Source organism: Lissotriton helveticus, chromosome 3_2 (assembly GCF_964261635.1).
Source record: "Lissotriton helveticus chromosome 3_2, aLisHel1.1, whole genome shotgun sequence".
In the NCBI taxonomy this organism is placed as follows: domain Eukaryota; kingdom Metazoa; phylum Chordata; class Amphibia; order Caudata; family Salamandridae; genus Lissotriton; species Lissotriton helveticus.
Window position 1 is genome coordinate 269,282,654 of NC_136062.1, and position 22,551 is coordinate 269,305,204.

Below are 22,551 nucleotides of genomic sequence, written 5' to 3' on the forward strand. Positions count from 1 at the left end.
TGGCCATGCATGACAATAAACGTGCATAAGACTGAGTCTACTACATCAGAGCCGCGACAGTATCATTCCATTCTGAAGAACAGACAAAGCTGCCACCCTTCAGGCCTAATGGTGTATGAGGGACCCATATAATGTAGTATGTCTCCTGGTCACATGGATGCTTGTTCAAGAAGACTGGCATCATCCAGGCTGATACTGCTGCCGGGGACAAGATGGCTCCCGATGCTCACCACTGACATCTAGAGATATCTGGCCAGGTTCCCCTCCCATCCTTCTGAGATAAGTGAGTTGATTACATTCATTTGAGTAGTAGCATTGCGAGTTGGTCTTCTGGCCGCCAACAGACATCTCGCCTCTCAGCCGTGGTCTGCTCAGATCCACGGCGGAGAGAGTATTTTAGTCTAGGTCAGTAGGAGCTCTCAGACCCGGTGTGGACCCAGTGCTGGCAGAGACTGCAGCTTCCACTGCAGAGATGGAGGAAGTGGAAGAGGAAGGCGGGGGGGGGATGGCCAGGTCCCCAGTTACTGCATTTTAAAGACTGGCACCTGGTGGCAGCGGTAGAATGCCAGGTGGTTGTTTTTTTATGTACTGGGATGGGGTGAGGAAGGGTGTTATTGAGTTTAATGGTGGAGGTTGGCATGATGCCCGGTATTTAGAGTAGGGCTAGGCACTGTCAAGTAGTTGGCCGGATGCCAGTCTGTGGTAGAACAACTGATATATTACTTTTAATGAAAAGCTGGTGGGAGAGACGGTCTGAAGGTGGTGAGGCCATGTTGTGCTTGGCTCTACCCACTCTTTTTCCCCTGTGCAGCTAATTCATGGGATTTGCTGAGCAGGGAAAGAGGATTTTCATCTGGGAGGGGCTGGTACAGCCGAAAATTGAATTGTAGATGTGTATCCTTCGATAACATGGAGTTTTCAACCTAAGAGTTCCAAGTGACATCCTAGACAACTCAAGCTTCAGTTTCCTTTCCTATTTAATGTCACTTGGGTCCTCTCAGTACATGAAATAAACGTTATTGATGGTGTCCATTGGAAGACCATAGCAGTTAGACCAGATTTCATATTCAGTAAATCCCTGCTATTATGCGAGAGCAGGAAAAGACAGACAGCCTGATTCATCAAGCTAAATTGCACTTGCAAAGGGCAAGATTCTCAGAATCTGGCCTTTTGCGAGTGCAATTTTTGCATTTGGGATTCATCATCCCAAATGCAAAATTCGCTATTAAAGAATTCGCACATTTGCGAAGAATTGCATTTAAGGAATCTCTATTTGAGATTCCTTAAATGCAAATCATGAATCATTTTAAAATTGCGAAATTGCAATTTTGGGCCGCTATTTACCGAGAGGTCAGACCTCGTGGTAAATAGCAAAAACTTAGAAAAATGCATTTAAATGCATTTTTCTAAGTTGCATGTTACACACACACATGTCCTTTGGACATGTGTGTGCGCAACACCAATGTAGATTACATTTCAGGGGTGCTACAGGGTGTCCTTTGGACACCCCTGCACCCTTGAAATCGCATCCTTATTTGCGATTAGCTAATTGCTAATCGCAAATAAGGAATAACTCCCCATTCATTCCTATGGGCCTGTAGGCCCATAGGAATGTATGGGGAGTTATTCCTTATTTGCGATTAGCAATTTGCTAATCGCAAATAAGGAACATGTAGGAATCGCAATAGTTTTTGCAATTCCTACATGAATCCCGTTTTGCAAGTCCTTAATAGCGATTCCTTATGAATCGCTATTAGGGGCTCGCAAAACGGGAGAATGATGAATCTGGCTGCAAGACCCTTATTTATGCGGATTTGGTGTAGGGCAGTGCAGCAATTCAGCTTGCTGTGCTGCCCCATGCCAAAGTGAAAGGGCAGGAATTTATACAATATGGTGCATTCCTGTCCTTTCTCCCTGTGCTGGTGCTGTTTCTGCACACTGAGTACCAATCTTGCAGAGGCCGCCGCACCCCCCCCGAAGGGGGGGGGAGGCTCAAGGGCCGGCGCCATTATCCACGCCGAGCCCCAGTGGAAGAACCGGTTCTGGGCGCCCAGAAGCGGCAGGAAGGCTCAACACCTCTCAGGGGAACATCCTGTTGTCACCAAGGAACCCCCAGCCAATAGGGGGGACAGCATGGTACGAACCCCCCAATGGGGGGGCAGCTGCACGGAACAGACGAGCGGAAGGGGGGGATATAAGCCACCGCTCCCCCCAGATAGCTCCTAATTTTCGTGGAGCGGGGGAAGCGGCGCACCTGAATTTTCGGACCCACCCACCCACACCCGACCTAGATATGATTTATGACAATGATGATGACATGTATGATTTATGACCCAGATATGATTTATGATTATGGCGATGGCATGTATGATTTATGACCCAGCTATGATTTATGACAATGATGATGACATGTATGATTTATGACCCAGATATGATTTATGACTATGGCGATGGCATGTATGATTTATGACCCAGATAGGATGTATGACATGTTTATGACCCAGATATGATTTATGGGACATGGTGTTGACATGTATATGACCCAGATATGATTTATGATCCCAATAAAACTGCGGCCAACAACCACCACAACAACTACGACCTTGTTGGCTAAGTGTATTGGGATAACAGGGGTACTGGTCTCGGGGTAGACACTTCCCATGGTATGGGGGAGTGCGGGGTTTTGGAAGCATGGAGTGCCTCAGGGGTGGAATCGGGGAGATGTTTAAAAGCACCTACTAGCCAGGGCAAGGATAAATCAGAGGTAATATAGCAGTGATGATTTAAACACACTGCAATGGGCAGAAGTCATTGCCTTCCTGACGCTTCTGTTTTTGGCCCTTCTGCCCAAAAAAGTGTACATAAAGCACTGACTGTGGCAAACTCTAGCATAGTTCTGTTGTGGACTTCTGAGAAATAAAAACAAATCAGGAAAGGCCAATAAACACAACCTTTTCCTGCGATTTAAAAACTGATATTTTTACTACAGAATGAATGTGATGACCAACGCTCAGCCTTCAAAGGAATGGGGGCTAGTGCACTTATAAAAGCTGGCAGTAACTCACCACTGCCGCTTGCTCATCTCTGGTTTGTGAAATATCAGTGCTTCAATGACTGACCTGCTTTCTTGACCACCATGAGTACATCAGTTTAAACATCCTGTTTGAAATCCTGCCATATGCTGAGAAACGAAGCTATGGATCAGCATAAAACCCACAGGTCTTGCGTCACTTAGAAGCGCCCCTGAATCCTGCTGGCACCGCCATGCCTCACCCCCTACTGAAAGTGGAGAATGTTGGTTCTGTCAGGTACAGAATTGATTCTTTGTTTACTGAATAATATATTTTTTGCAGTAAACCAAGAATCAATCCTGTACCCGACAGAACCAATCTTCTCCACATTCTTGTACACCCAGGTTCTGAGGGGCACTGGGTCACCCCATTATGCTAGATGTCACCCTCTACAGACTCATGCTCTCCTAACGTCCCACATACAGAGGGAAGTCTATCTGGCTGTAACTAGGGTCAACATTTACAAAAGGACAGGTTGCATACAGAAGTCACACAGGTCCACTGAGCAGCTGTGAACGGTCTCTGCTTTTGCGCTGTTCTCTAAGCAATAAATGTGCATCTCTAAATTTCCAGTCGCAGAACTACCTGCCTAATGAATATTATTTAGGTAGGTCACTATTTGCAAGCCCCAGTGATTGGCTACAATCAGAGGTACGGTTACCTGCAAGGAACAGAAAACCACAATCCCTACGTTTGCATTCCCGAACGGGTAATCTTTTTTCCTTTTCTTTAAGGTGGTCTGTGTTTGTTAATGGAATCAGTGCAGCCTAAAAGAAAGTTTTCTGTTTGGGAACACATGTGGAGGGATCAGGCAGTGGGCGCTCGAAAACATTCTGCAAAGCAGTAGTTGTCCAACGGGGACAGCTTCCCCTTTGCGAATGGGTTACCACCTCCTTTGAGGAGCTAGGAACTTTTCATTGGTTTGCGATCATCACAATTGCGGTCACAATCCATTGACAGAGCTCAATGTGATTCGCAACTAAGAGGGAAATAGTGTTTATGCTCGTTAATTGTAATTCAGAATGAATTTGCAAACCCATTGTGCAATTCGAAAAGGGGTTACCAATTCACAAAGTGGGTTTAGTAGGTAGCAAGACGCCATTTTGAAGTCACAAACCCTGTGATTTTGCAAACTGCACATTTTGCAAATGCAAAATGACTTTGTACTTCATACCTACATGTAAAGAGCTGAGCCTTTTTAGTCTGTCCATTCATCTACACCTCCTTGGTCTCTGGTATTATCCTGGTGTCCCTCTAATTCTTTCTCCACTTTATAAGTCAGAGCCCTCAGTTCATTTAACTCCAGCCACTTTTACACAATCTGCTTTCGCACTGTAACATTAAAGCATTGCCTGAAGCCCTTCTGTGCCCAGGAACTGTCACTGTTTACTCGAAAGTGGTTCTAAAGCTGCAGATACTCATGTCCTGGTGACCTTTGCTGAGTCCTAGCCATGTGCCCCATCTCTAGGTGGTGCCTGAAACTGTGTTGGAAGTCTTTCCCTGAAATTATGCAAGACCTGTGTTTTCACTGAAGGGGTGTTGGGCTTAAACCCTTTACTCAGTTATCCTTCAAGGTGTCAAGATATTCAGGCTTCAATAAAATCTAAAATCCGATCAAATCCAACAGATTCAGGAGAAGGTGTGATTTACGATAAGAATTTACAATGTGAGTCACAACTAAGTCGTATGTAAGTCACATTTGGAGAAACAACATGCTCTAGTCCAAAATCATCCGTTTAATCCTTTGGTGGTGAACCCAAAAATCAATTCTTTCACCCACACAGTTATCAGTACCATTAAACTATGACCTTGAGTGAGTTGCATCATTTTTTGTCAAGTACTGCCAAGTCTATCCCAGTGTGTGTCTGATGCCGTTAGTTACAGGACTCGATCCAAGACCGCCGATGTCCCTCGCTCATACTCACCGACTCAGGGGCTTTGATGAAGAGCTTGGTCTTTCCCAGCTGAAACTGATCCTGGTCCATATTAACGGATCGGAGGAGGTGCAGGACGCCCTGCTTCTCATCCCCCCTCCACGAAGGCCACGTTTCAGGCGTCAGAATGGCGTATCTGTTACAGAAAACAGCGAACAGTTAGCCGGCATCAAAACTGCATATGGTAGTTACGTATGTTGTACAATTAATAAATATTGGTATTTTATCTCTTTCAAAAAAAGCTCTATGCCTCAACTGGATGTGCAGATATATTTGGTGCTGTAAAACCCTAGTGTACCCTCTCCAAGCATGGTACCCAGGATTACACACTAAATGGATGACATGCATGCTAGCCACCACAAGGATGGCTTACATATAAATCAAGCATGTAGTACTGGCAGGGGAAAGGGCTGTAGCTCTCATCTTCAGCAGTGGCACACAAGCAGGCATTGGCTCAAAAACAATGATAAATAATATGATGTGAATAAACTCAGGACAGGCACATGAGAAGGCCTTCACCTCCGGCAATCGCTCCTTTATCGTGGTTTCATCGTGATGAAACTGAGGGGCATATTATCAAGGGGGCTTATCTCTGCTTTTTTTGGCTTTAAAAGCCAAGAAAGCGGAGATAAAATTATCTCCCTATTACCTAGCTGTCGCTAACACCAGTTAGCGACAGCTAGTAGGAGATAGCGACCATCTCGGGCCCCACTTTGCATGTCAGTGTTATTTATCACTAATGACATGCAAAGTGGGCGTGCCAAGATGTTAGCGACTGGAAACAGTCGCTAACATCGCTATCTCCTATTACCAACTTTTGGAGATAGTTGCGCTAAGCGCGAATATCTCCAAAAGCTAACACCTGCCCTGAGCAGTTCTTACCCATGTTATCCAATGGAAGGTGGATAACATGCCTAAGAGCATTAGCTCGGTAATGCATGAATATCACTGACTTTTCAGCGATATTTATGCATTGCGGCCGTTTTTTATCGCATTTGCGATAAACCTTGGTAATACCAAGGTTTATCTGCGATAAAAATTGCCGCAGCTCAGCGGTAAATTTTTGTCTCTAACCAAGCAATAGCGATAATTATCGCTATTGCTTGGTGATATACCCCTGAGTTCCTTACATATATTCCTTTCCACATCATAAGACCACGTCCCACAACCAGTAATAGAAGCATCAAGGGCAAAGCAAATTCAAATTGACCATGGCTGATCCATTAGATTAGTTTTTTCTTCTTCAAGCCTGACTGTTACTAAAGATCTTGCTGAGACTCTACTCCAGCATGATAGCAAGTGCAACAATCCAGCCGGCAGGTCACTTACAAGGTGGTGCAATATGTGTTTTTTTATTGCAAGGATATGCCACAAAAATAAAAAGAAGTAATAGAGAAAACATGCTGCAATCCAAACATGGCAGCCATCTGGCTGATAAGGCCTGGTGAAAGTGAGCGGGCTCTGCCACAGCAGGGAAAATACGGGGGTATACCTGTTGGAAGACAAGTGTGGTACCCCGCCATTAAAGGCCTACACAGCCTCAGCTCCCCAGAACCCCAGTAGCAGAAGGTCCACTTTGGGGGTAATATCCAAAAACGATTTCAACCACAAGTTCGGACAGGGGTAAAGAAGGATTACTTCTATCTTTAGGCATCACCTACAGTCACTCCATTTCTCACCACAGAACACAAAAATATGGTTATTCAGGCAAAGATCATGTCAAGACTACATTATTCAGGCTCCATCTGTCGTTTGTAGTCTGAGAAAAACACGGCATTCCCCTTCATTTAAATATGACGTTTTAGTTAAACGTTCAAAAATGGACTAGTTGAGAATTGAGTATCAAATATAAATCTGTCTAATTTACATTGCCATTAAAGGGTTCACTGTAAAATAGTTCACTACCTTGTTTCATTCTCTCCACCCTCCAAACTCTTGCGTTCCAAGGCGGACTCAAAAGATTTTCATTCTAAAAGGCTTTCGCTCCAATTTGGAGGTTGTGCCTCAAAGGTGAAATGACCAAACTATGAAACTCTCTGCCCAGGCACCTATGAATAGTTGTGAGGTTAGGTGGGTACCTTACCCTATAAACTTAAGTCTATGACGCTGGCACAGGAGGTGCAGCTTAGTGCAGTTTCACCAAGCTAGACATCTATAAGGTTTTAACGCAGTGGCTCTTAACTGGTTGTCCGCGGGCCCCTGAGAATCTACGATGCTGACTCAGTGGGTCCTCAACTGTTAAGAATAGTAAATGATCTTTAAGCATATATAAAGTATATATAAATTAAGAAGGAAAATGTAAATTTGAAACTTTTAAAACGTTCTGTAAATGTGAAGGAATTTGAAATTGGAGGCTAAAAATAAAGTTGGCATTTTCAGATTGATTTGTGGGAGCAGTGGAAGTACGGTAAACAGAATATAGTATCGAAGATAGGTGGATTCAAATACATTTAGAAAAGCTCCAAACTCCCCAATAAAATTAAAATGTATGATATTTGGGAATTTAAAAAACATATTTCATACTTTGTGTATTTGTTTGATGAGTGCGTCTTTATGTATTTTGTGCGTCTTGTTTTGAGGTTCAAATTCTTTAAATAGCTGAGGCAGGGGTCCTTGGCTTCCGGTAGTATCTTGTTGGGGGTCCTCGGATTTAGTGGCGGCTGATAACATTTTAAAGTGGTGAGCCGGGGTAAAACTGCTTGCTATCACACAGTGGGCAACTCGTGTAGGGAGGGTGACTGGATCAAAGCACGCAGAGCCCAATATCAGCAACTGAGATTTAAGAACACTTCAAAGTGGTTCCCAGTAGGGTCCAAGGCAAGCACTCAGGTGCCACAAATCTGACACCACTACTCTGGTTCCTTATGCAGGGCTATGGCCAGCGGATAACCTGAAAACTTAATGTATGCTCTGATGAGAAGACAGCACACTAACCCAGGTGTGGGACATCCCCACCTCTACTGTATGAGCTGTGCAAAAACAGGAGTTTTTAAAATGTGGTAAGCAGACTGTGTGCAGCCAAGCTCCTTCCCACATGCAACTTTTAGGATTACGTCATTTATACATATGTAGCTGTCTGATTTAATGCATGCTACCTACGCCAAAGTGACACTACATATTTACTGTGATTTTTCATATTTTTGTATCTTTTTAGGTTTTGCCATGATTTGCTCATTCGGTTCACTAAACATTCTCATTACAGCATCTTACTCTATTGGCATGCATAATCTGCAATAATGAAACTTTTTTTTAAACGTATTTTTATTGCAGCGCTGCACTGTTACAACAGGACATTTCATCACATAAATCTTACAATCTGTCTACGGGGCTATTCAAGGATCTTACGTCATGGCAGACTATTTGGGCATCCGTGCTCTCGCTTCATAGTTACGACAATGGGTGCATATTCGCTGTATGGTACTCAGAAGTCTATCACTCCAAGGAGAACTGTGTGCAGCAAAATGTGTTTACAATCGGAATGAAAAAATGAAGTAACATAAAAAGAGAAAAAAGGGAAACAGAAAACCTTTGGCAGTGACTAGCAAGGATGTATGACGGTACCGTCACAACGCGTGCTGTTACAACGCGTTTTTTACAACGCAAGTCGTGACAACGACGCTTTGGGGGCGCGGATCGAGAATAGTATAATTTACTATTCTAACACCAGTCCCCGTGGACACTAGGGAAGGTGTTGGAATAGTAAATATACTATTCTTAATCCTGTAGCGCCCTCCAGCGCAAGTCGTGGTTACGAATTGCGTTGTAAAGGACGCGTCGTAACAGCACTGCCTTGAAACATCCGCGGTGTAAAGGATGTTTCCCACTAGCAATGGAACTCTTCTCATAATCAACATATATCTATTCTTCTAGGGCAGACAATCAAACAACCCTTCATAGTTAATCCGGCAAACAGAGGGGTGATCTTTGCTACTCTTCAATGAAGGTCATTTCTATGTGTGGGGGTTAGCACTAGACCTGGGTGGTGTACTTCACTCCGTTCGCGGAGTTTGCGGAGTTTTCTGCACTCCGCGGAGCTCGCGGAGTGCAGAAAACTCCGCTTCGCGATGTGCAGGTGAGCTTTTTCTGGTAACGGTAAATTCACAATCGTGAACGGTAAGTTCCGAGCACGAGCTGCCGCTTGGGTAGAATTTCTACCCGAGCGGCAGTTATACCAACACAAACTTCAGTTCACACTGCACTTTGCCACTCGCGGAACTTTGCAGAGGGTGTTTGTAACTTCGCAGAGTTCCGCGTAGCAAAACTCCGCGAACTACGCCCAGGCCTACTTAGAACCCTCTGCCGTGCTTGGTGTGGAGGTGGTATGTTGTGACATGCAATAATTAAACTTAAACTCGGATCTAAGTTTAAACTAGATTATATTACTGGATCCTGTGTATTTGTCCTGTACAAAGAGAGTGACGTGTTTGGGTGGCTTGTGCATTTCCGCTCCGTTTACTGACCTCACCACCTATCTCATGGGTGTACTCCACCACCTACATGTGTACTCTGGCAGAGCAAGATAGCTCAGGAGGTTGAGTACTCACTGCTGACTTCTGGTGCAGTCTCATACCAAGGGTTTCAATACCGACAGGTCAGCTCAGCCGTTCGTCCTTCAAAGGTGGACTGAGAGAGTACTGTCACGTGGGTGATGGGTGATAATAACACCTTACAGCGGTTAGGAATAAAAAAAGGACATGAAGGGTCATATAAAAAATACATTATTACTTTTATTCCTGCTGCAGCAGAAAGAGACATTTGGTGAGACATCAGTCTCCGCCTGGCTTTTTCCCACGCAGCTGAGTTATCGCGATGCAGTTTTCGACTTATCTTCCATGCTGTAAGATTTACCCAAAACGAATAATTGAAGCGAAATGTAAAGAACTCCGAGGAGAGGTTGAAATACTGAGCGGCTCTTTAGAGGAGGAACTCTTCAATGATTTAATCAAATGTATCACCTGCTCAGCTTAGCCGTCCGGGTGATCAATGGGTGATAAAGAGGAGCATCACTGCTGCCTGGCCTTGGTGAGGGGTCCCGAATCCTTGGCACCCCGTTCTTCTGTCTGGAGGAGGGGCTTGTCATCTGCTGTGAACCGCCACCCACACAGCACTGAATCTTCTATGCAGCAGGCACACCTCCGGATTGGTGGCTTACCATCTGACGCCTAAATGAGCCAATCCAAACGCTGCTCCCTTGCTGTTTATGTTAGTAAACAGTATCAAAGCAGGATTTGGATTGGCTGGAGCACGTAAACCCAGTGCCTGATAGCAGATTGGTGTCTGTGGCTGTGTTCAGCCCAGAGCTAGAATTGCACAGATCTCTAAAGTGTGCATGTCGGGCTGGACACAAAAGCAACCAGTCCAACTCGACATGCGCACTTAACTTTAAAGGCTGCTCCACTGTCTTCACTGGCGATTAATGAAGCTCCACCCCCAACGTCACTCCAGGCAGTAACGCATGTAAACAGACATGTTACAATTAAAATGAGTGTCAGATCACATCGGGTAGAGGGTCAACGTCCCTTTGCACAAATGAAGAAACCGCCCCTGCTCGGATTCCAATTACCATTCAATGGAGGATTCCCGGATTACAGTAATGATTAAGTGAGGGTCCACTGAAGTTAATTTGTTTAAAATTATGCTTGCTTGTGTGATTGACAGTATGAACTTTTTTTAGGCGTTCAATTTCTTTTCTGTATTATGTATTCTTTATTATTCTGGTATTCTTTGTCCTTTTTTCTAATGTGCTATTTTGCAGTTTAAATTTATCCTAAATGTCAGTAAATCAATTTTCACATAAGTGGTCTTGTCGATTTATCCCCGCTACCACTTATTTCTGAGGTGATAGGCAATGCGAGTCACAGTGTAGAACTGTGTCTGTTGTCCACATCCTTGATGTGCACCCAACACACAGATACCGCTTTGGGACCGAACTTCTCAAATGCCGCACAGTGGAAGGTTGGCTAGACCATAACTACTGCAGTCCACAGTGACACCTTTGCAGCACCCTTCCAACCCTACACCCTTGCAACCCATGCAATGAACAATAAACTGATTAGTCACATACACAAAGATTGCAAGAATATGCAAAGCCTAGAGACCTGAGACCGCCTAGAGACCTGCCGGTGATTTGGCGCTATATAAACTCAAGGTAATAATAACAACAATAACAAAATGCAACTACAGCTCTTATTCCTCTCACTTTACCAACAGGTTCACAGCAAAAGGATCCGAGCACCATAAGGACCTCACGCACAACATCAAACTCTTCCCACACAGGCCACCCACGTTATCAACCAGGCTAAATGAACAGACTAGATGAGATTTAGGGTCTAATCGGTTGCATTGAGCACTATTCAATGCTCTAATACCTTCTGCTATGAGTATTGGATTAGTGATGCTGCAACCTTTTTAAAAGGAAATACTATCCGAAAAAGGGCATTTTATAGCTAAAACAATATATATCTCACAGTTTTGCCCTCTTCGGATATAAATACTTCAATTTTTATAGCTTTATCTAAGAAATGGGAGCCTATAATCCTTGTTTAAAAGCCTATCCATAATTTCCTTAGTACAGTCAATTTGTAACGTCTCTAGTAACCTGTAATAAAATGACATAGCTGCTTAACTGTAGTAAGTTATTAAAGTTGAGCTCTATGTCATGATTTGAGCTGTCAGAGCCAGCAGCTAAAAAGAAAGACAGGTCACAGAGCATAATTACAGCTGCAGTTTAAACATACGAGAACTGGCTTTTCAATCTCCTAATCTGTCTTTCTAAAATGATCAGCAGGAAGAAGATATTTCTGGCAATATGTTTATTTTTTGCACACTGTGGACCTTTAAAGGGAAGAGAGAATTTATGTGCATGTTTCTACACATTGTGAACCACAATACTTTTTTTTATCTGAAAAACGAATTCTTATACTTTTTTGCAACAAATTACCAATCACCTTTTGGTGTCTTTAATTTTGCATTTCAGATTCTGCTTTTACTCTTCATGGCTTCAAACATGCTGCCTCTTTCCCATAAAAGAGAAGACACCAAGGATTTACTCAGTTTGTGGAAAGGGTGATGGTGTGACCGTACTTTATAAGGAATAAACACCCTTGGCAGCACAGTGCTTAATTTGTGAAATAAAGAGATCTAGAGACCAGTGTGTTTAAATGTAAGCATGCAGAATAACAAGGCTGGTAGTCTTTACTCCACTACCCGACACTCACTGCCCCTTTTACTTACTCTTGCAGGTTCCTGCTTTCTTCCTTTGTGACGCTTTAGGCGCCTTTCTCTTCCTCCATCTTTCCGTTTAGTGTGTTTTTCCTCTTTTGCACTCAGTAAATATCTGGTACAGGAAAAATAATTTCTGGTTCCCATAAATAAGAGCGGTGGCCCCCACCAACACAAATTAAGCACTGACAGTACGTTAAAAGGATATTGAAAATCCCCTCTAAGTTTCATGGGGCCTGTGGTATGATTCCTCTCATGATCAAGGGACCCCCTCAGTGACCAGCAATATCCTTATAATGTAAGGAAGGAGGCGCTTTATAGTATATCCTTATAATGTAAGGAAGGAGGCACTTTATAGTATATCCTTATAATGTAAGGAATGAGGCACTTTATAGTATATCCTTATAATGTAAGGAAGGAGGCACTTTATATCATATCCTTATAATGTAAGGAAGGAGGCACTTTATACCATATCCTTATACTGTAAGGAAGGAGGCACTTTATACCATATCCTTATAATGTAAGGAAGGAGGCACTTTATACCATATCCTTATAATGTAAGGAAGGAGGCACTTTATACCATATCCTTATACTGTAAGGAAGGAGGCACTTTATACCATATCCTTATAATGTAAGGAAGGAGGCACTTTATACCATGTCCTTATAATGTAAGGCAGGGGTATTTATCCCAATTATATGTATAAATAAAGTAGGCTATGGTAGGTAATCAAAGAACTCCTCTACTTCTGGAACCCCAGTTTTTTATTTCCTGTAAGGGGCAGGAAGTCCTCGCTGAGGCGTTGCTAGCATGGACGCCTTTCAAAAGCCTCCCTTTAGGTTCCTGGTTTAGGGACTTCCTGTGAGAGGGAGGAGAGGGCTCAGCCCACCGATTGCTTGACCTTCTCAACACACAGGCCCTTCACAGAGACTAGGGACTCGTTCATGGAAGTATACATTTGAGCACAAAAAGGCCCATTCAGCGCACCATTCTGCAAAGTCACAGAGATGCCAGGAAGTTCCCAAGTAAAACAGCTCTGGGGGGCACACCTTTCCTGCCCTGACCAACCCTCGGGCTGGCCCAACTTTACCTACAAAGACTGTCGGTGTTAAACCTGAATCCGATCCCAGACTCGTGTCTCGCGCTCGTATGACAGCGACACAGTGATCCTGGATTCAGACACCATTGCTGTGTGTGTTTGCGTCTCCTTGTCTTACAACCAATCCAAACCTGGAAACAGAAATGCATGACCTCGCAGCGTGTCCATGTCCAAAACTCAGCACTAAAGGATTTTTGTACTTGAAGTTCATTTTATAGATATATTTCCATTGCACAAGATGAATATACCTTCAAAGAGGTGAGAAAGTACCTACTCGCACAAAGCAGTATTTAGAAATCGAAAACAAATCACAATGGAACTATAATGGTGGCTTTTTAAGAGCATCACCACCCTACAGTCGAGTGTAAAGTCGCGTAGAGTAGCTGCAGCTACTCAACATGCGATAAGCAGTAGCTCCAGTGACAGAACATGCAATAAGCAGCAGCTGCAGTGACACAACACGCTTTATGGACCATTATTCATGACACCAACACGTCCCTGACATAGGTCACATTAAGAAACACATCCTAGGTCCCTTGATGCTACATCAGTGCTGCTGAGTGGTCTTTACAAAGTAAAATCTGAATAAACCTGAAATTAAATCTCTGCAGTGGGATCAAATTTAACAGTAAACGTGGATTGAGGCATGTTAAAATAGGCTTACAACCTATCCCTTGCCTTGGAAACAATGCACATTTGCTAGGATTATTTACGTGTCCTTGCTATATGCAACAAATGTGCTTTCCCAGTACACCTGAGGGCCATGATGCACAACATGGGTCACCATCCAACCTATGTATCAATCCACCCTACCCCATCAAACATGCATAACAGACAACATCGATCACCTATCCAACATATGTCTCAGTACATGTAAATCCCCCTTATAAAACTAGGCACAAACAATGTCTCAGTCCACCAAACGCTCTGCCAAGCATGCATCATATACAACACTGGACACCATCCAACATGTGTCTCAATCCATATAACGCTTTCCCAACTACACATCACAGACAACACCAAACATCACCCAATGTATGTTCAACCCATCCAACATCCTGCCAATCATGTATCGCTTACAACCTTAGATAACAACAAACAGATGTCTTAAGTCGCCTAACCCCCTACTGAACACGCATCACAAACACCAGACACCTTCCAGCATTTGTCTCAATCCATTGAACTCCCTGCCAGACATGCATTTCACACAACACTGAACATCATTCAATCTGTGCCTCAATCCACCCAAACTGCCGTCAACCATGCACCCCTCCACAACACTGGACACCATCCACCACATGTTTCAATCACCCAACCCCCTTCCAACTATGCATCACGTACAACACCCGGCTTCTTCCAATGTATGTTCAGGTCGCTGCCAATCATGCACCCCACACAACACTGGCCATCATCCACCATATGCCCCAATCCATGCATCGTTTCCACTGACAATAAAACCACATGATAGTAAAGCGGCACTACTTCTGCACTATATGTTTGACAGTATCTTGACGTAACTCTCTACAAGTGGACCACACTGACGGGCCCCAAACACAGCAAACTGATTGATCACAATCCCAAAGGCTCCCAACATCTCAAAATACCACACACAACAGATGGGGCTAATAAGAAAGTAACTGCTTTGTCACATATAAGACTACTTTCCATGTGTGAGATCCCGCTCTAAAGCAGCTGGGGACACAAAGCATGGGACAGTAAGTGGTTGTGCATCAGCATGCGTGGGTGAATGAGTGAGTGAACAGGCGAGCGTGAGTGAACAAATGATATAAATATATCAAGGGTGCCACAGGCGTACACTAGGAAAAGGGCAGGCTTTGCTGCACTGACCGACTGGAAAACGGTTGACATCAAAATACGGGATAAGTTTCAATTATCCACTTTAAGGAAACATGAGACTCATAGGTTGGCCCTCAAGTGACATATGATGCTCTATTTTGGTAGATATGTTCTGGGAGTACCATTTACAAAATTGCAGCTGGATAAGTAGTATCCTTTTGGGGCTTCGCGTGGTAAGGCTCTGTCCTGACAATTAGTAAGCTCTCCAGCAAGGATGTACTTTAAGAGCTATAGAGTGCGCGGAGGGGACCTTGCCATTGGTTCAGCTTAGAAGAAGCTTTAAAAGAGCACATCTGGAGACAGAGTTATCAGATGTAAATTTAAAATGTTAATAGAGATTCTAAAGCCGCTACATTTGCTTCCTTATCCTGCAATCACACATGCGGATTGTAAGTATCCTGCTAGGACACAAATGTGAGATCAGAAGAGATTAAGTCATAATGCAGGAACAGAGTGCAGTATTTACATTACTGCCATCAATCCTTCAATGAGGATTAGGTGTTTGAACTCAAGCACAAGGATGACAGACTCAGATTAGAGCCTGTCTGCTTCGACTCCTGTCAGGGCAGGAAACTGAGGGAAGGGTTAGAAATTAGACAAGAAAGTCATCTAAGTTCAGCCACGGTACAACATTTATTGTCCAGTATAGTGTACTGATGAACATTCTACACACACACACGTACGCACGCACACATACACACACACACGCACACACACACACATATATATATATATATATAATGGGAAAACATTAGTGAGACTAATAGCTACATTACTTTGTGTTTTTGTATACAGGCCAGCTGGATTGTTCTGTTCATTTTTTTGCTCCTGTTTTTCATTCTATTTACATAAATATTTCTCTTGTCTTTTAAATGAACGACGTAGATGCGCTGGTTTACAGGAAATTAATATAAAACTGAGCAATAGGAAGCGAATGGGGAGGCAGGCGAGTGAATAAATGATTGAATTACCTTATTTAATATTACAAAGTACAGGAGTCTGAGCCAAATCTCTTCGGCTCATACATTGGATTGAAAGTATAACAAGCATTTGCAATGCAATAGGTCTCGCATTAGGCAAAGTTTGAGCTTTTAGTATTGTAAATGGCATTGGCTATTTTCTTTTGCAGTAGTTACGTTTTGTTTTTATAAAAAGGGACATAAGTGCTGAGTCATGTTTCTGCGGGCATCTTGGAATACAAATGAGCACTGCAGTTTACAGGCCAGCATGACTCCTATTTTTTTTTTTTTTTGCAAAACCGTCAGAATTGCAAAGCGTGTCGCAAGCAAAACCGGAAATAGAAACGTATGAGAGAATTCCAATTATATTTTCATCTAACAGCTTTACGCTTTACTGTTACTTTTGACTAAAGTGCCATAAACATAGACATTTCGTGGATTACATTCAGCAGACGAATCCAGCTATAATTTCAGAGTGTGTTGTGGTAATACAATATGTGGCCTTGGGTGTTTTATCTCATAATATTTACTAAAAACCACGAAAGGTTTCGAGATAGATGTACCTAACTAGATAAGAAGGCCAAAACCAAATGCACCTTTTTTTTTAAAGAAATATTTCTCGTTTGACTCGTTCTACAAGTATAATTTCCGACCTCTCTCTGAACAATTTCGTAGTTTAGTAAAATATTGACATTGGCACGTGATTGTTAAGTAGAGAAATAATTTTAATTTGTTTAGTATCGCCTTCCTTTAGAAGGATCGTTTTAAATGCGCTCAAAAAAATGTTTCACGAATTTAGGATGTGTCATAATATCACACGCGGTATTTTTGCACAAATAACGGTACATTTACATTTACACATGAAGGAATACGCTATGTGGTACGTACACATTCACAAGTATAAATCCGGAATGCTGTGTTTACATATGCGGAAAATCCGATCATATGTATAGTCAGTCACGAAACGGGGACTCTCCTAAATGATCACGAGTAAACACATCAGAGACTGACAAGCTTACATGCCAACACGTCACTTTGCCGGCCTGCGAGCAGGAAGTCAGGCAGGCCGGCGCGACAACAGGAAACAGGAAGTAGGAGGGCGGGAGCCTACCCCGCCTCCCACGGAAGAGCCGCGATTGGTTGCAGCACCGGAGCAGGCAGGAGCCTACCCTGCGCCCCGGTGCCGAAGAATGGAGGAAGAGTCCTGCTGCCAGTGAGTGGGGCTTCGCTTTGTGGCTGGCCTGTGAGGGCGGGAGGGCGGGAGGGGGGCATGTGTGGGCGCGCGCGCGGCGGCGGCCTGTGTATGTGTGTGAGCGTGCGTGTGTCTTGGAGTCTGTGTGTATGCGTGTGTGACTGTGGGGGAGGAGGGGGTTGCCTGTCTGGGTGCCTGCGTGTCTGTGTAAGTGCGAGTGCGCGCGCGTGTGTGTGTGTGTGTGTCTGTGTCTGTGTCTGTCTGTGTGCATGCATGCATGCGCGGTAGGCTGGGAGTATGGGAGGGCGGCGCAGGACGGAACGTGCGCGTTCGCGCACACCAATCCAGCCTGGACTGCGCTCGTGCACCTTCTCGTCCGTCCTTCCCTCGAGACAGCTGACTATACGTCTCCAACCCTGGAAGCATCCTTTGGATGCTAATTCCAGGGCGAGACCTAAAAAGGGATAACGCGTGAAAGAGCCATATTTAGGGAACAAAGAAAGAAAAGTCTGTAGTTCTCCTGAGAATCCTGCTTCTTCCTCAGTGGGTATTATTCCCCTGCCATGCATACGTTATGTTATGTTACCTGCATTTGCATAGCACACCTGCACCAAGTGCAGGGCATGGTAGAACCTCTAGAGCCTGGCACCCTTTCTGTAAAGATTGGGGATTTTATTGACTGCTGGAGTGGGGCTGGGGTAAGTTGGCAGGACTTGGATTGTTCAATATTTATTTTTTAAATTATTCTTATTGGTTAATGTAACTACAGAATGTGGCCAATCACATTCAGGGACCGTAGTAGCCTACTATGTAAATGGATGTGTGTGCCGAAGAGCTTTGAGGTGTGTTCCACTGCCCAGCCTGTGCAATCTGTTCTCTAGACTGGCATGGATTGCTAATTGTATACCTTTGAAGAGGTCACTGCAGAAAAACCCTTCCTGAAACAAAGTTGTGTTGTGTTGTGTTGTGACTTCTATATGTGGCAGCTCTGTCTGACTCTGAAGGGCGCAACCTCTCTGGAGTGTGGTGCTCTCAGAGTGATAGTACTTGTATTTAAAGAATTACATTTTGAAAGCCTGTTCGCTAAAAAGTAATAGCAGAATTTGGTCCCCATGGCGAAATTACAGAGGAATATAAAGTGACCCAATGCTTCAGATGCTCGGACCTATCTATTTTAGGGTGTGTGGCGGTTAGCCCACAGGTTTTGGTCTATTGTAGGGAGGAAAAGGGTGCATCCCACATTATTACCACTTTCAAGAAAATTGTGATTATGTAAACCATTGTGATGTATATATACTGCCAAAGTGTCCGTGATGTATGCATACAGATGGATATATGTAATTATGCAATGTTGATTGAGCTTGTTAAATAAAAAGATTAAAAAAAAAAAACAGTAATAGTTGAAAAATGCACTCTCCTCCTATTTGTTGTACGGTACCTATTAGGGCAGCCACTGTGTAAACGCAAACTCTGAACCACTGACTTAAAGAAAAAAAATATTAAGTAGGCAAAATAGTATAAGAGCGTCAATGACACCCAGCACCAGCCTTCCACTCCTCTGTGCCCAGGTCCACCTAAGGCAGGAAGGTATGTGCACCAATGCCCTCTATCTGCCAACTGCCGCGTGGCAGAGTTTTTTCTCACGCACGGCTCGCCAACCGTAAGATGGCTATCAAGAGAATCAAACACTAGACCGACTCCCGGCAAGATTTTTCGAGCTGGCAGCTGCAGCAGGTCGCTACCGCTCGCATTGAGAAAACTTCCACTTGCAGTGAGAAAGCCGCCGCTCGAGTCGAAAGTCTACCAGGATGATGCACACACGTTCTGCCAATGCAAAGGCTTGTGCCAATGCCAAGCACCCATACAAACTCTTTACCTGTAGTCTGAACTAGCACACAAAATCAGCATACTCAGCCCAAAGAACAAGATATTTGCATCGAGCAGAGGTGAGACCTCTGGCCGAACATGGGGGAAGATCTGTGATAGCCAAAAATGTACAGTTGTATCAGCTGGTGCCTCACCTCTCCAAGAACTTCCTGAACACCCGCCTGTAGGCGTAGCCTGCTCGCCTCACTCGAATGTTTTCCTTCAGCCCCAGATATTCTACTTGATGCTTCACTCTGAAAAAAATATTTACATCACAGTATTTAGAATTGGTTTGTGTGTGTGTTGCACTTTTTACTCAGATTGTGCTAAGCAGTGTCTATCACCGGAAGGCAACACAAATCTTTTCGGTGGATATTGCCTTCTTAATTGCATTGCATACAAAATTCCATCTGCAGATAAGACACATTTTAAGATAGGGCTTGGTTTATAATCTGCTATGGTCAATTTTCTATTAATCTAAAGATTTTTTTTTCTTGCATTAAAGCTAATTAGATGGGAAGACAAAGGCGCATGCATGTGCCTACATCATCAATATCAGGAATTCCTGAGTACCAGCTAGAGGGAAAACTGAGCCACAGATATGGAGATCAGGTTGGAGGGGAATGAGAAATAAGAGTGCAGATGGTACTATAACAGATAAGCCATCAGACTCTTTACTCATGGGCAGATTACAATGCAGATAATAAGTGGGGGGTGGTTGCAGTAACAGCGAGTGCAGTGAACATGTTGTGCAGAACCTCCTTCAAAAACTGACGTAAGATCTGGAACTGATGCGACTGGTGCTTGCAGAAAGCATGTGTTGTGGTCCAGGTGGTTGCTCAACTGATGTTAATGTATACATGCAAGAAATGTAACTACCTTGGCTGTGACACAATATCCATGTCGTTGAGATGGCACAAATGAAGCTGTTTGTAAGGCAGATGTCAGACCTAGACGTAAGCCCAGAGACGACACCTAGTCTCTGGCTTCAGCCTGACAGTCTCTGGGGAGCTATCTTCACTTTGTAGGTCTAAACACTTTGAAATGGTTTCTTTGCTTCCTACCATTTCCCAATATTCCTCAATTTCACATGTAATATTTCGATTTTGAAAAAACTCTAAATGAAAAGGTCCAGCCAGGCCTAGCTTATTAGCATTTGCTAGCATATTGGTGGTGAGAAGTAGACTGTGGTGGCACACCAATATTTACAATCAACCACCTCTTTTTAAGAGTCTCAGTGCCACTCCAGAGTGGGGTTGTAAACCACATACTCAAGGTTGAGGCTAAGACACATGGCAAATGTTTTACACCAATGAAGAAACTGAAATTCTTTACATAAAAACTTAAATAAACCCAGTCTACTGACCCACCACCACCACCGTCTCAAACCTACTCACAATAGTTCTAGTCCTGTAGACTCCCTCGTACCCCGCCCTTACCTCGGAGAGCAAACCCCTTCCAGGGGCAAGTCTCCCTCCCTCCCCCCCCCCCACCCACTTAAACTGCGTCCCTTTACCTTCAATTACACCACTGACAACGTGATTTGGTGCCTCAAATGGTTGCAGTTTATTCAAACATAACTTGGTTGTACATTTCGCAATTTTATTGTCTATTCATAACATCCATGATAACGCATGTTCTCATTGTCTCTGTGATTGTCTTATACCTTCCTTGTGGTTATACACTCCCAGACAGTGTTTGTTTGCGGGGGTGCCCCTTTGTCAGGGCCTCTGTGTCTGCGGTTCTAGGCTTCATCTTGCTACCGAATTTTGTGGGTGTCCGTCAGGACCTGCCCGGGCTGCAAGTGCTGTTCCGCTTGCCCTGGACCCTTTGTTGGCCGCTCGTCTGCTCCTCAGGGCCCCTGCTGTGTGGCATCCCCAGGACCCTGTGTGAGCATCTCATCTACTCTGGCTGTGTCTACGTCCTGTCATTTTGCTCCCTCAGCACCCCTGCCGTGAGGCATCCCAAGGGCCCTGTGGGAGCGTCACATCTACTCTGTCTGCGGCTGTATCCCGTTCTCCGCTCCCTCAGTGTCCCTGCCGAGGCATCCCAAGGACACTGTATGAGCCTTCCTTCTACCTCTGGTAAACGTCTTCTCTTTTGTATATCTTTCTTGAGTTTCATCCGCCACGCCCCCTCCGGTTTAACGATCAGCGGGAGATCCCCCTGCTCTCTCTTCCTACCTCACGAGAAACCCATCTGTTCTAGTACCCCCACTATGTTTAGCAGGAACATGTCCATCCCTACCCGTGTACGACGTTGTCCAGATGATACCCCGGGGTCCTCAAGTTGATGAACTTGTATCTCACGAACCCCCAGCCGTTGGCCCTACATATCTTAGCCAAGTTAATATTCAGCTTATGTCTGGTTTTCTCCACCGCCCCTAAATCCACGTTCCCCCTCCATGCTTTGCGCACTATTATCTCCGAGAAGATCACCTCCGCGGGGCGCACTATCTTTGCTATCGCTGTAAAGCCGGCCGCACCTACTTTCTCACAATTGCTTTGCATTTCAGAGAAAATTCTCAAGAGACGGAAGCCGCTTTGGCTATTACAGGGCAGCACAGAGAACGCAATGTGCACTGCAGCCACTGAGCAGGCCTGGCCACAGCAATGCTGACATGGTAAGGAAGCCTCGCGCGCAGCGTCTACTCTCTGGGGACAGAGCAGCGGCTGGGCTGCACGTTATGTGCCCTGCTGCCAACCTTACTGCCCAGCAGCATCACAACGTGTCACACACTCTGTGTTTTCTACTCCTCCTGGAGGGATGCACACTTGAAAGGACCACTTTCATGATTGCCAGCAGGAGACAGTGCCCGGGCAAGACCCGCCATCACAGTGCACGCGCACCAGGCACAAGGAAAACACTCGCTGTACAGAGCACGAGCCCCATTAAAAGTGAAATCAAGCAAACAAATAAGCACTGAGAAAGCCAGTAAGGCTGGACTTAGCAAGCCTGTGCGATGGTTCAATATTTTATTGTTTATTGGAAACCTATGCCACAAAAAGCATGCTCCAGCCTATATGTGGCCCTGTATGGTGTAAAAAGTTTCAATAAAAATAATGAACAATTTCATGCAGTTTGAATAGAATAATATAGGTCCTTCGAAGCAGACTGCTGTAGACAGAACATGAATAAAAACCATTTTTTAATTTTAATGCACATTATAGGAACATATGTTGTTATTGGAGCAAAGAAAGGTACTATTGGTTTTTGATTACTGTAACCCGGAGACACAGTTGAGATGGTGGCATGACTGCAAATATACAAATAAATAAGGCAACAATTTTTTTTTTTTGTAAAGCAGTGGAAAAGTAAAGGTAATGCTCACCAGCCCTGGCACTAAAATACATT

General features: G+C 44.2%; 1 protein-coding gene across 2 annotated transcripts in view; it reads right to left on the reverse strand.

The window, feature by feature from the left end:
• MYO1E (myosin IE) overlaps positions 1–22,551 on the reverse strand; it is a 616,637-nt gene that overhangs the window by 110,186 nt on the left and 483,900 nt on the right. For both annotated transcript variants that reach the window (XM_078685186.1, XM_078685185.1), the window contains exons 18-19: positions 19,353–19,451; positions 4,997–5,141 (exon numbers count right to left, since the gene is read on the reverse strand). In XM_078685186.1, coding sequence (XP_078541312.1) covers positions 4,997–5,141; positions 19,353–19,451 — 244 coding nt within the window. The remainder of the gene's footprint in view (positions 1–4,996; positions 5,142–19,352; positions 19,452–22,551) is intronic.